The following is a 14,473-nucleotide window of genomic DNA, read 5'->3' on the forward strand; positions in this document are numbered from 1 at the left end:
GTTCGAAACTTGTGTGTTATGAACCGTTTGGTAAGCATTTTTTCTAGACATGTCTTGGGTAGTTATTTTTTTCATTAGCTGTTTTTGGGGTATTTTTGTTCTTTTAAACGACAGTCAATTATTAGTGTACACAGGACGGCCTTCATATTTGTGTTGTACGTGGTGGAACTTCGATGACTGATGATTTTTCCATGATAAAGCTCACTTTAGTTTTTATATTTTAGTGAAACCTTCCTTAGGTGTTTTGTTTTGTCTTTTGGGTTTCTGCTCTTAATTAAAACAAAACTTTATAAGACGTTAGGCTAGACGAGAGTCTCAGGCTTGAGACTTAAAATGGTCGACTATCTCTGGGTCTGGGTCGAAGAACATAGTTAGGGACAGTAGAAAATAGTCTAAACTGCGATTTTTTAATGGCACTTAATGTTAAGGTTTATCGTGAACGTTAAGGCTAAGATTTGTGATAATTTTACTTGTCAAAGACTTCGTACGAGACTAAGATTTCTATGTTATTTTTATGTAATTATACCTCTATCAGAGCTCGATGAAAATAAAGGAGATGACGTGGAAATAGCACGCGATACGATCGCTGTGCAGCAGCTATTGACTCATGTACCAGACATTGTCATCAACTGTGACCATGAGAAACGAGTACCGTTTGTTGAACAGTTCAAAGGTGTTTGTCTGTTTGCTGATATATCTGGTAATAAATCTTTCATTTTTGCTCGTCAAACTTTTTGATGAACGTTCGAAGATTGTATGTGTTGTTAAAGATTCAATAATTGTACAGGATTTACAGCACTTTGTGAGAAGTATAGTAATCTGTCAGATACTGATGGTGGAACCTGTGGAACAGATCAACTCAGTGCCACTTTAAACAACTACTTAGGAAAGATTGTTGAAGGTGCATTTTTGAACTTTAAAGTTTATTTGCTAGTGATTGCAAATGGCTAAAACTGGGTTTTAATGTTTAACTTTTATTTCATTATAGGTATTTTACGAAATGGAGGGGACGTTCTGAAGTTTGCAGGTTTGTGAAATAAGTCAATTGGTCAACTGTAGTCAATTTAATGTTTTGTCTTGAAAATGCTTTGTTAAATGTTTGTGGTTGTAGATCGTCTAGGTTAGTAGAGTCATGAGAAGGACTGTTGTTGTTGGTGTTGACTGACGTTTCGACAACCTTAGCGGTAGTCATCTGACTTTGAAGAAACATGTAACAATACTCCCGATTTCAAACCATTTACTTTAAAATACTTTGTCTTCGTTAACCATTTTTTCATCAAGTTGAAGGTGTACTGCTGCGTGTAGCTATATGAGTATTTTACGTATTAATGGATCTTTGTAGCCAGTGTATGGTTCGAAAACCCCAGAAATAACTATTCCAAATTCAAACAATTTATTCATTCGTTTGAATTAACGACCAGATCCATTGCTTTTGCTCGATTGAAAAATTTTGATTTTCCACTGCAGGAGACGCATTATTTGCTATGTGGAAAGTTGGAAACGCTACATCAAGCTTAACTCCTCTGGTAAACAGTGCAACGATGTGTAGTCTTGCTATTCAAGAAGAATGCGATAAATACATGACAGATGTTGGTGTTTTATTGCAAGTTAAAACTGCTGTTGCAGTTGGTGTTGTCTACGTTACCTACGTTGGTCTTGAATACAGCAAACAGTTTGACATGTCTGGTCCTGCCATTGATGACGCTAACGCTGCAGAGAAATGGGCCGAGCCTGGCTCTGTTGTGCTATCTCAGACAGCATGGGATAATTGTGAACATGGCTTGTTTTTACATGAACTAGTCGAGGATGGTCATCATCAAAAGGTATAGTTTTCATGCCACGCACCATCTCGCCAGCCCATGTACATTGGGAAAATCGTCTTTTTTCTGTTGTTTTTCATAAAAACAGTCGTAAGCACTGTTTGTAAGGTTTGCTTCAGTAATATTGTTTTATTTTAAATGAACATTCAATGTAGGTGCTAGGAGTTAAACAACAAGAAGTAATGACGCCATGTCAGTTGACGAATATGTCCTATTTGGTTGCATCAATGTCTGGCGTTCTCACCGCCCATTCAATGCGTGCATCTGCACCAGCTATTGCTAAACGAGCTTTAGGACCTCATCTAGGTGATTTTTACGAGAAGCATTTTCCATATTGGAAATGTCCCAAGATATTCTGCAATACACGTAAAGATCGTAAAGAGATGGTTGTCGATAAAGTGAAGGTTTCGTCTGGTATTGCTGGTCTGATGACTTATGATCCTGGTAGGTGCTCAATTATCTTCCAAAAATGCTAATACTTGAATGTTTTAAAGAACAATACATGTTGTTATTGATGATAGATGCCAGATTATTGATGTATAGCAAGTTGTCTGATAAAAAAGTCGACGATCTTCGTTCTTATATCCCAGGACCTGTGTTGTATAAGGCAAGAAATTTGTATAGAAATTCTCGTAGTACTCACTATGTCTGTTTATAAAGTTTTTTCAAATTTCTTTCATGGGATGTAGATCGATCATCATCAAGATCTGGAATGGCTATCGGAGATGCGTCAGGTTTCTGTGTTGTTTGTAAATATGTCCTTACCAAATAACGTTAACGAAGCTGCCAAGACTGTACAGAAAGCATATGATGTCATCTATGATACTGTCTGCAGATTTAAAGGTAATTATTTATCGTTTGACGGATGCATTGTAAATGGCATATTTTTTAGTTTTCTTTTTCTTTTTACAAAACAGGCAACTTGAATAAAGTCTTCTCATTTGATAAGGTATTAGGATTTTTACTGGTTTTATGTTTACGACTATAATTTATGCAACAGAAAAGCTCTGCGACCGTCAAGAGCGTGATGTTTTTTTAAAGTTTATGATTATTGTACAGTTGCTTTTTCAAGGCTGAGTCTTGTTGAATATGATCCGTTTTTTATTAGATGATCGTTTTTTTCAAGCCAAATCTAAAATTTTAAAGTCGTTTTAGACTTTTAGGACGCAACTTTCCATTTTACAGCGAACTTATTTTATTTATTTAATATCGTGTAAAATTGTAAGCCGAGTCCTTCTGAGGTTTAGGCTGATGATTTAGTAATATTTCTTTACTTGTTTTCATATTCACGCAAAGGGTTGTACTTTTGTCGTAATTTTTGGTTTACCCGGTGATAAACACGACGATGATGCAGCAAGAGCCGTCAGTGCAGGCTACACAATCATGGAGAGACTTCGACCAATACTGGAAATTACGTAAGTGGCTGTGAATGGTCAACTGAACTCATCTTAGACACATGTGTCAATTTTTATTTAAAAACTATACCTGTCTTTGTAACAAACTATAGCAAGGATAAACATGATATATTTAGAAATGAATCAATTGGAATTACTACTGGTCGAACATTTTGTGGTGTTGTTGGTCATCTCGACCGTCATGAATACACTGGTATATATTTATTAACGTAGCACTTTATATACAGGGCATTTGTAACAAGTAGAAAGTAAATACATTACTCTTTCACGGTCATTTGATGAAGTCTCGCAACTTTCTGTCATTGTTGAAAATGATTGTTTTTATTGCTCATAGGATGAAGTTCGTCAAAAAATAATCTCCATAATAATTTTAAAGTTTGGCCTTCTAGATTTATTTATGTAGAAGAAATTTCCATGTTTCGATTGCTGTTTTTTCTCTCTTCAGTTTTCATATTTTTATATAAGGATAGACTAAATTAGCTACATTACGTCATTCTAAGTTTATATACACACACACACACAAGAGGTTACGAAGCTGTTGAAAGTGATCAACATTCTTATCTTTTATAGTGATTGGTAGTAAAGTGAACATGGCCGCTCGTCTTATGATGAACTATCCAAACATTGTTAGTGTTGACGAGGAGACTTATAAATTAGCTATAACAAAGTTGAATAAACAGGATTTCGAGCCGCTACCGTCGAAAAAGTTAAAGGGATTGCTGATCCTGGAATTGTTCGCGAGTATAACAAAGATCACGAGTAAGATCTTCTATAGCTATGAAAATCATAGGTCTGACGAAATTTCGTGAACGTCATCTGTATTTCATTTGGTTTTGTTTAGTTCTTTATTGAGAGCTTTAGTTTAGAAAGTAATTAATGGAGGTTTGAATCAGATCTAAACAAATATACAAATTAAAAAGTACAAACGTTACTTTTTGAAAATTAGTTTTTCTTTTTTTATTGTGTTTATTAGCCGCATCAAGGAAGAAGACGATGAATTTAACTATCCAATACTAGGTATTTATGTACATATTTGTGTAACAATAGGCAATTTTGAATTGTTAGTTTAATGCTAACAAAAATATGATTTACACCTTTGTATGTGCACACTGGACAGTCGCCTTTAGACGTAAAACTGTGTCGTTATAGTGCTGGTGACCACTTTGCAACTGACCACTTTGCAACTGACCACTTTGCTTCTGTTTGAATATTTTTTATAACAACGGATGTTTATTAGAAAGAAATAGCATTAGTTATTCTCATTTGGGGCATACATAAAATTCTTGGCTAAATGAAGCTGTTGTTTCAAGGCCGAGAGAAAGAACAACGTATGTTTCGAAAATTACTGCGAAATATCAAGGCCGAAGACAGCCATCTGGATAGCAAGGGAAAGTTTGTGTTGATAGGGGGTGACGTAGGGATTGGAAAATCTCGCATGCTGGAGGAGTTTATGGATATTGCAGAAAACGAAAAGTTTAGGTATTGCGTAAATTTATATTGACTTGATGTGTAACATAATCATAAGAGCTTCTGCGATCTTAAAATTTTCATTAACAACTAAGACGTTTGCTGTTAAAAAACAAATTCCGAAGAAATTTACTTTTTTTTTAAAATTGTTGGCTGGACTTGGTTTTTGCTGTTAAAGTTAAGGATCTTTACACAGCATCACCAAAAAGTGGGTCCTGGGCAAAATTTTCTTTCGTAGCTCTATGACGTTGTTATTGGGGAACAGAATACAGAACAAACAAAATGGCCACTCGTGCTGGAACCTTTGAAATATTTCTGAAATTATTAATCAGAAATGAAGTCATTTTAGTGATTGAAAATAGGGACCAAGCTCAAATCATCTGGCTGCAATAATGGTGAATGCAAATACCCGTTGCACACCAGAGTGACCTTTGTTTTTATAGATATTATTCTGTTCCAAACAAGGGCGATGCTAGAATGCTAACTGAGGCGGGTAAATATTCATATATTCATCTCTGCCCAGTTGCTTTTTTTTGATCGATTGTAATTTCAAAATGAATATTGATTATTCACCCACCCACCCCAATAAGATGCCTCCATGTCTCTTTCTCTTGGAGATGTGTGCTGCACAATAAGTAACCACAATTTGAATTAATCCCGTGTCGCAAAGATTTTAAAATTCTTAAGTTTTTTCTAGAATGGATTTCGTAGAAGCCGACATGATTCATTCACAGACTCCATTCTACATCGTGAAGAACCTTATCACGAACCTTTTACAACTCGAAGGATGCAAATCGACAAGTGAGAGAGAGGCGAAAATACTGGCTTGTATTGATAACGAGGATTTGAAATGTGAATTATGTCTTCTTAATGAACTTCTGGGCACACATGTAAGTACATATTTCTCTCTCATGATGTCACGTGCGGGTTTTCGAGCGCCAAATTAGTGAGAATCACGTGTTCAACTACATATAAAATTTGTTCAGACACCCCATAATGTAGGAAAGGATTGTTACCCAGTTTTTTTCACCTAGGCACCGGGTCACGTGAAACTTATCCATATGGATGATACCACGGTTGCGAGACGTCAACATTTGTTCTTATTTGAAATTATACATCAGGTGAAGAATTTGATATTGACTAGGTGTTTTGAAGTTATTTTGAAATTTAAAGATGGAGAAATATTCGACTGGATCGAAACCTATAATGCACTGTCTAAAATCAGAAAATGTATAATCCACTATCTTTATCTTCATCAGAAAGCCTACAATCCATTGTCTAAGGCTTAATTAATCTTCTATGTAATAATGATTGTTTTGTGACAAGAGTGCTAAGAAAATTATGACATTCATTTTTACACCAGCCTGATCATAGTAAAACACATGGTCTGCAAGATCTTGTGCAAAACTTGACTTAGCAATGTGTGCATGCAAGAATAATGAAGGATTCAAAGCAGAAGGCGAACTATTTTAAGTAAACGGTGAAACAATTCGTGTGAACATCATTTGAATGATCCGTATAGTCCATAAAATGCATAAACTTTGCTTCAATAATGATAAGTAACGTGGCAAGATTATGAAGGGACATGGATACAAGATTGTGAATAGGATAACATTGGTTAGGAGGGACATGGATACGAAATGACACGACAGACTGGGATAGAAAAGGATAGGGTCAGGAACGTTGATGTAAAGATTATTTTTGTTTGTTGATAGATAATTGTGAAGGAGCCATGTGTTTTTGCAGTGGAAAATGGCCATTATATTGACAACGAATCTTGGAATTTTCTCGAAGATCTAGTGAGCGATTCACATGCAGTGTTAGTGGTGACACTTAAGCCTCTAAATACAATTTCAAATTTCCCTAAATCTGCAAAGAGATTGATATCTGGTGATCAGACTGTCAAGGTCTCATTAGGTATGTTTGTGTTAAGATAACTCCTTACCAAAATACTTGATTAGGGAAGATTGAGTTGTAGAAAATGTATGATGTATCGATATAAATTAATATTGATATTTAGACCTCACATTTCTCATTTTCACACTGCATATTTCCTATTCAGGAGGGCTGTCTTCGGAGCTTATGATTGACATGGCATGCCAGTTTCTGGATGTCACGTGTATACCACGTGATCTTGAGACTATCATCCGCGAGAAAAGCCATGGCGTTGGGAGCTGGTGCGAGCAGCTAGTCAAAGATATGCTTTCTTCAAACTACATTAAAGTCGTTAAAGATAAGGATGTTGTCGTGTTGAAGGAAAGAAATGTCACTACAGAAACAGAGAACATCAAGGAATCCAACATTATTTCAAGTTCCCAATCAAGTACATCACTTGCTACTGAAGCTGTTAGACAATATTCACATTTCGACACAGTTCCTCCCGTATCTCCAACTTCTAGAACATTTCGTGGCTCTATTTCCAGTGCATCTAGTACATATCGACATTGGTTTTCGAAAAAAAGAAAGAGTATTAACATCATATTAACATCATTAAATACATTTAGACGAACTGCCGTTGCGGCGGTTTCATCAGACGCAGACTTACCAGTGCTTATGGATTCTGAGAAATCACGTAAATCGTTTTCGAAACAGAATCGAAAATCAAGCTCAGTGTACGAGACGACATGCAAATTTGAGGAGGAAAGCGATAGTGACGATGAAATTTTTATGGGTATGGACGCAATACCATTTACAGAGCCTTCGATACCAGAGGTTAGTAGGTCACCGGATTTGCAAAAAAGGCATGCAACGGTACTCAGTCCTATACCAAGCTACTTCCTACCCCATGATTATTTTGTTTATGCAAATCCAAGTGCGTTGGTGCCAGATACACACAATATGTGTATTGTCACGCCTGGACAAGATCTCACAAAAATTCCCGTACCTGAATCTTTGCGTGAAATGGTCATAGCAAGATTTGATCGCTTACCCCCCCTGGAGAAAGTCGTTTTGAAGTGTTCATCGATACTTGGAGATTGTTTTCCAAGTAACTTAGTCGCTGCAATCGTGCCGAAGTCTGCTGCAGCTAATGTAAATCTTGCTTTGTATAATCTTGTTAAGGTATGATTATACTAAATGATCTCTTTTTATACCATGCACTGTAGCATTGCCCTCCCCTCCCCCCCAGACTATTTCTATAAACTTAGTATTTAAGAGATTACAAAGTGAATAACCTCCTTCCACAGAAGCTGATCCTCTGCATTACTTTATTGATATTAACATGTAATTAGCTACATTATTGGCTTTTGCTGTATGCTTCCTCCTTATACTCATGTCTATCGATCGTTATTTTGGCTGAAGTCGACTAGAAAATGTGTATTATTATCGTTTGCCCATTGAGCACAGATTTTTTCTCAAAAATTAATCCACTGACTTTTGTGAACAGGAGAGAATACTGGAGTGCGCTACTTTAGCTCATCAACTTCAGGATGCTCACAATCACCATGGTTTTCTTGATGCAACAATTGCCCACACACAGCATTACCACCATCACCATCATCACCATATCACGAGTAGTGTCTCTGATATGGTACCTTGTGGTTGTTATGTTGACCAGGGAACAAAAGTAGTGAACTTGACAAAATATCTTGTTAACAACAAATTGAAGAAGATGTGTCTTTACTTGAAGTTTGCAAACGATTGTGTGCAAGAAACAACGTATGCCTTATGGCTGAAGAGACAGAGAGAAGGACTTCATCAAAAGACTGCAATGTTTCTCGAATCTCAACCTCACAAATGTCGATCTTGTGGTGGCGCTTCTTCCATTCCGTATTTTCAGAAAACGGATTGCCGCAGTAGTGTAGTTCAAACAACCATTAGTAAGCTCTCTTTTACGTTTTTCCTTTTGTTTTTGCTCTGTCTCATTTCATTTGGTCAGTGAAGTTACTCTGTTGTTGTGGTAGTATTCCAGTGGGTATGTCTATGGGGTTAGTCAGTTAGGGTTATGCTGTGTTTCTCTTGTGTTGGTGTGTGAAGTTAGTCTGAGATGTTAGTCTGAGATGTTTGTGTGTGACGCTAGTGTGTGATTTTAGTCTGTGGTGTTGATGTTGGTCTGTGGTGTTATTATGTGCTGTTGGTGTGAGATGTTAGTCTGTTGAGTTGTATGTTGCGATATTATTCTTGAGTTTATTTCGTGATGTTAATCTTTGATGTTAGTCTATCGTGTTAGTATGTGATGTTTGTGTGATGTTAAAACAATTATTCTTTGTCCATTAAATTTAGGATGAAAATTGATGAAGTAATTTCACCGTTCTTATCTTTCCATTTCTTTAAAGGTTCTGGTCGTACTGCTGCTCACTTGAATTTACATGCAACAAAGCGTCGCTCCAGTCGTCTTATACGTCAGAAGATTCAGGATCAAGGCGCCTTTATAAGTCGAGTGAACAATCGCGAGGCGATCTCAGGTAATGATGCCATTGACAACGCCGTTACTTCTTCACGTAGAACTCATACAATTGGCGATAGTGTCATGATGATGAATGTGAATTTGAAAGCTTCTCACGAGAGAGAACTTAGAGATATGAGGAACATGCATCATCATTCAGGTAGTTATTGTGTACTGCAGGAATATCATTTAGTCCTCTCTCACGTCAGGAATGTGATAAAGCTTATTAATGAGGTTGTTCTTTGAACGTGTGCTAATACAAGGCACATGTCTGCCTAATTTCTTTTAAATGTCAGATGACTTAGATGGGTGAATTTTTTCAATTTTTAAGCACTTACTTTCAACCTAGTAAATACGCCAGCCATACAAGGAGTCGGTTCTGTGTTTTTTCGTAAAATTGAATTATCAGTAGCGTTGTATTAGGTGTTATTCTCTCTTTGTGTTATGTAGCAACTCCGATGTTAGTGACGGCAGGCGAGGTTGATTGCATACCAGAAATCACTAAGAAAAGTGATAAAACGAAAAGTCCCGATCGACTCTTTTATAAATTTGTTGGACAAGCACAAAGTAGTTCTAACGTGAATTCCACCAGAGGTGTGGCTCAAGAAACATTTCATAGAAAGTAAATGTTATTATTTTTTATACTTTTTTTTTTGTTGTTGTAGTAAGTGACGCTGATGCAGTGGAAGTTGTGATTGATCCAACATATGACGCTCCTAATGACGACCTGTCTGATTGTGAATGTGCTGATATTTTAGCTTCCGTGTTTCCTCAACTTGTTCGTCATTGGAATGCCGCTGGCAATAAATTGAAAACATTTCGGTAAGTCATATAGACAAATAATTTTGTCATTATTATCAATGAAATATTAACTTTACTTTATCGTGCGTGTTACTGATGACTTTTATTTGCACATTTGTTGACGTTTGTAAATGCAATTATTTCCAAAAAGTTCATGTCGAGCTTTATGCTGTGTTTAAAACTGGTCAAATTTTACCTATTTTAAATTGCTCATAAATCACAGTCTTCTGCATGACATTACCGATATCGTTTTTGTTGTTGTTTTTCAACTAAGCTTTATTTGCTTGCCAACTACCATCGTATAGATATTTGACGGAATCTGGCGCTGCCGCGCTCGCAACATTTAACAATATGCAAGCTTTGTCGTATTTACATGACGTTCATCGCATGTTAGAAGAGGAAGGAGAGACTTTTTTAGCAAATATTGAAGAGAAAGCAAGAGTTGAAAGCCTTATAGGACAGGTAGTTATCACGTAGATTTATTGGTAAGTTATTGTATGGAAAAATTTGTTTTCTTCGAAATACCCACTATCTTGACTTGCACGTGTTAAAAGTAACGACAATGTACATACAACACTCGTTATCACCTTTCACTTTCACTTTCTACAACTGGTTGTAAATAATAAAGTTGTAGCACGTGAGAGTCACGCGTTATTATGTGAAGAGCAACGTAAAGTACAGTGATAGAAAATAAATTCTCGTAGTTCTATAAGGATTTGCGTTAAAGAAAATTTTAACAACATGGTTTAGATAAAATTTTTCCTTCACAAATTCTAACTACGTTTTCAAGGCTCTATTTGGCATGAATCGTCTTGATGCGGCGTTAGAACATTTTCATGCAGCGCTCAAAGAACTTGGTGTAAAGCAGCCAGTCTCTCCACTGAAGATTTGGTGGCGTCTGCGAATTGAACTAATGAAACAGGCAGCAAGTTATTTGTCAATAAGAAAAGTTGTGCCAACTGTAAGGTAAAAGTATCCTAATAAAGTTATCATCGATAGGAAAAACGCCTTTATAAAATGGTTAGTAAGCTCGTTTAATGTTGAAAGATAGATTGGGAAACTCCTGATATTAAAGTCAAAACTCGACACAAAGTCAAAACAACAAAACGTGGAGAAGAACATCAAACTATGTTGAATGTTGTACTGTTCATTTTTGTCAATACATCGACTTTTTCATAGCGACCACGAAGGCATTCTGTTGGAACGAGCACGTTGTTTTTTTCACATCTCTCATGTTTACCATGCTGAAGGCAGGTACAAAGAGTCATTTATGGCTGCGCTACAGGAACTCAACACCGCTGAAAGACTTGAAAATAATTTTCACGAGGTTTGTTCATACAGCTTGGAGCATGCTTTTTTAGTAGATGATTAAAATCCTTTGTTAAAGGACTAAGTTTTCTCCATACAGTTATTAACTGCCTATACATCAGTGATTGAATGCGCCGGTCTTGTATCATGGACACGTTGTGCAGAAAAGTTCGAAGAAATAGCCATGAATAGGTATTGCTATTACTTCATGTTGTTTTCATAAGTAAGCAAGTTCAGAAACATTTTACATCGTTATAGATGCAAACCTGGTGATTCGTCGTTATTTCTTGATGATTTGGTCAATGTCTCAAACTTTTACTCTGTTGTGTGTACGTTTCAACTTAGTCAAGGACATCTACAAAATGCTGTGGCCTCAGGTACACAGAATTAAGTGTAGCTACTACACACTCCTTATCCATTTCCTTATTCATAAGAAAAGTTACTTACATCTCCTTAGATTTTGATAGAGACGTGATTGGCTGATCAATCACTTTCTACCCTATCTACGTTACTTTTTAAATATTTCAGATTTCAATATACGAAATTATTTCATTTTATTTCTTTCGTCTATATTTTGAAGGATTTCGTGCTTTATGTCTGGCGAATAAATCGAACGATCACATGCTAAAGATCAACTGTACTCCATCACTTTCACAGTGTTTGATTTTAATGTCTCGGTTAGTAGAAAATTGTATACCGTTTATCATTGATATATTTATTAAGCAAGGATTTGGTAGGGAAAAAATTTATATTACGGAAATTGACGGAATTCGTGATTTCAATGTATATAATGTATACGGTGTCAGTTTGGCACAATAATTACAAAATCCATTGATTACGTTGTAAAAAAAGCCATGCGAGAATAAAATTTTTCTAAATTTGATGAACACACCTCTTTTCTTTTCAAGAAATTTAATTGAGTAAAAATTTTTAGATATTTCAAATTCCTGGCGAGAGGTTATTGTTTAGTTGTTCACTGACAATGAATAAAGACTATTTTATGTAGGATCGAGGAATGTCATAATGTGTTGAAAGAATTAAATTATGCTGCTCGTGAGATGGACAATCTTCATGGTCGAGCATTATTTTTTTGTAATTGTTTTGATTTGATCTTGGAGACAGGTGTGGTTCTATTTTGTTGGTTACTCTTAAATAACTATTTATTATCGAAGTTGTTCTTAAATTTCAGGTCACATTCTGGAAAGCGTGGAAGATTGTATAATATTCACAATTCAAATTTCCGCCGATCCTCGTCTTACTTGGGATTTGATTGTAAAATACTATCTCAATGCTTCCTTGCTTCTTTGGTAAGGAAATACAAATTTTATGTGAAAGAATAGGGAGGTGTATTTATAGTAAATTCTTTCATATTTTTGCTAACTAGGCATGCGCGTTGCGAAGAGTGGGAAGAAGCAGAGAAAGTGCTTAGTGCACTTAAAGGTGATTTATTGTATAACATTCACGCCGTGTTTCTATAACTGTACGAAAAAATGCTTTCTATTCAGTCGTTTATTATAGAGCCTTTGAAATATAATGTTAAAAAATAAATTGATTAATTTCAATTACATATTGTATATAATTTTACCTTTTAAATTTCTAACGCAACCTGCGCGAAAATTACTGTGTTTCTATACAATTATAGAAAGATGGGTTTTGATCACACTTTTGGCCTTATAAAGGCGCACATTAATTATACTGTTTCTGTCCTTTAAAGCCATCGAGCCAGCTGCATTTGAGGTTGTAATGGCAGCGAGAGGGTTCGTAAAAGTTGTCGAGTGTCAATTGTTAATGTACCGGAAAAACGCCAAAACAAAGTCATTCGTAGCAGCTGCAGAAAGGTTAGTAAGAACTGAAACTACGCTAGAATACCACGTGTTTTAGAAATGATTTAAGTGGCCATATGAAGCATTATAGGTTTGGTGGTCAGTATGATATCATTACATGCATTGGTGTAAAACATTATCAATACAACTAACTTTTATTACTCCTAGGGTTTAAAACTTTTATCTCGAATATGCAAACGTTTTCCTGTTATAAGACCAAGATATTACCATCTTAAGGCGCATTACTTCATGTTACGTTGTAAGTTCAAAAAAGCAAGATCAAGTTTGCTGCCAAAATGCATCGACATAAGCACTAGAATGGGTACTGTCATGGAGACAGAATGGGCTATTCTTAGTAAACATGAGTGGTTCGACAAGAAGCAAACTCATACGAACTTTATTTACGATGGACTAACCAAGTTTCCACTTTCTGTGGTAACCGAACCTTCGTAGTCAAACATACCGTGTCTTTTCAATGTTCCTTTGGGCATTCATAGATTTGTTAACTTGTAGGACAATGTTTTTAGTGGCAAAAATTGTTTTCTTTGATGTTTATTGAGGTTGATGTTCGGTTTTATTGAGATAAGGCATTACTTTTTCTTAGACATGAACAGAATTATCTTGACTTTGATTGATGTAATGTTGAAATTGTGTTTTTTTAGTGATGAATGAAAATTATATACATATTTTAATGTCATTTGATGTTTGCGAGCTGGCACCACCTGGTACCATTTATATATTTATCAAAAGAAGTCAATGTGAGTAAAACCCAACTTTCATAAGGGAAAATGATGCTGATTATATGCACTTCAATTTGTGAATTACTGGGAAATCTGTCCTACGCTAAAACTAAATAACAAGTTTTAAATGAGTTCGCCCGATGCTAGATAATATTTCCAACGACTTAGTTAATACATCCGAGTCTCCATTATTGTCTACTAGAATGTCATGATTTTCATGATCAAGACCACATTCAGATTCTGCATCATCTACACCACTAACAAACGTCCAGCCCCGTTTTAATCTAGTTTCTTCGCTCGCTACAACTCTGATATGTATGGTTTTATATTTGCACTTGAAATACTCCAAATCAGTGATGCGCCTTGCATCGGATACAATCCACAAAGGCTTTTTCGCGTTCATTGTCGTAAGATCACAAAAGAAAGCAGGATCTTCGGTTCTCTTTGCTTCACCCCATGCTACCATTGCGCTACGGTATTGTTCTTTATAAGATGAGGAATCTAAAAGTTTTTCATAGTCCAAGTTATGCTCCAGGGCATACTGTCTTTTTAAGGGGCCTGACAACCGCAGTACTTCACAATTTTCCATTCCAATCATCTTTTCTAGCTTGCCAACAACATAATCTTTACCAGATTTTCTTTTTCCACTGAATAAGAGCACTAGAACAGGACTTGCCCGATCAACCATATTGAACCTGTCAATATCCTTAACTTG

The 14,473-nt window shown here is 35.9% G+C and overlaps 2 protein-coding genes across 2 annotated transcripts; one reads left to right on the forward strand and one right to left on the reverse strand.

Moving 5' to 3' along the window:
* The first annotated feature begins 10,185 nt into the window (after positions 1–10,185).
* LOC124433335 (adenylate cyclase type 10-like) lies at positions 10,186–13,710 on the forward strand. The gene is made up of 11 exons (XM_046983100.1): positions 10,186–10,349; positions 10,678–10,853; positions 11,067–11,214; positions 11,296–11,387; positions 11,454–11,572; positions 11,776–11,872; positions 12,202–12,317; positions 12,385–12,502; positions 12,580–12,635; positions 12,910–13,037; positions 13,187–13,710. The coding sequence occupies exons 1-11, from the start codon at positions 10,239–10,241 to the stop codon at positions 13,469–13,471; spliced, it is 1,446 nt and encodes a 481-aa protein (XP_046839056.1). The 5' UTR covers positions 10,186–10,238; the 3' UTR covers positions 13,472–13,710.
* LOC124442859 (phosphomevalonate kinase-like) lies at positions 13,635–14,446 on the reverse strand. The gene has a single exon (XM_046993363.1). It carries the CDS (start codon positions 14,444–14,446, stop codon positions 13,868–13,870), a length of 579 nt encoding a protein of 192 aa, XP_046849319.1. The 3' UTR covers positions 13,635–13,867.
* Between the last annotated feature and the right edge of the window lie 27 nt (positions 14,447–14,473).

Source organism: Xenia sp. Carnegie-2017, unplaced genomic scaffold (genome assembly GCF_021976095.1).
Source record: "Xenia sp. Carnegie-2017 unplaced genomic scaffold, XeniaSp_v1 HiC_scaffold_1, whole genome shotgun sequence".
Lineage (NCBI taxonomy): Eukaryota > Metazoa > Cnidaria > Anthozoa > Malacalcyonacea > Xeniidae > Xenia > Xenia sp. Carnegie-2017.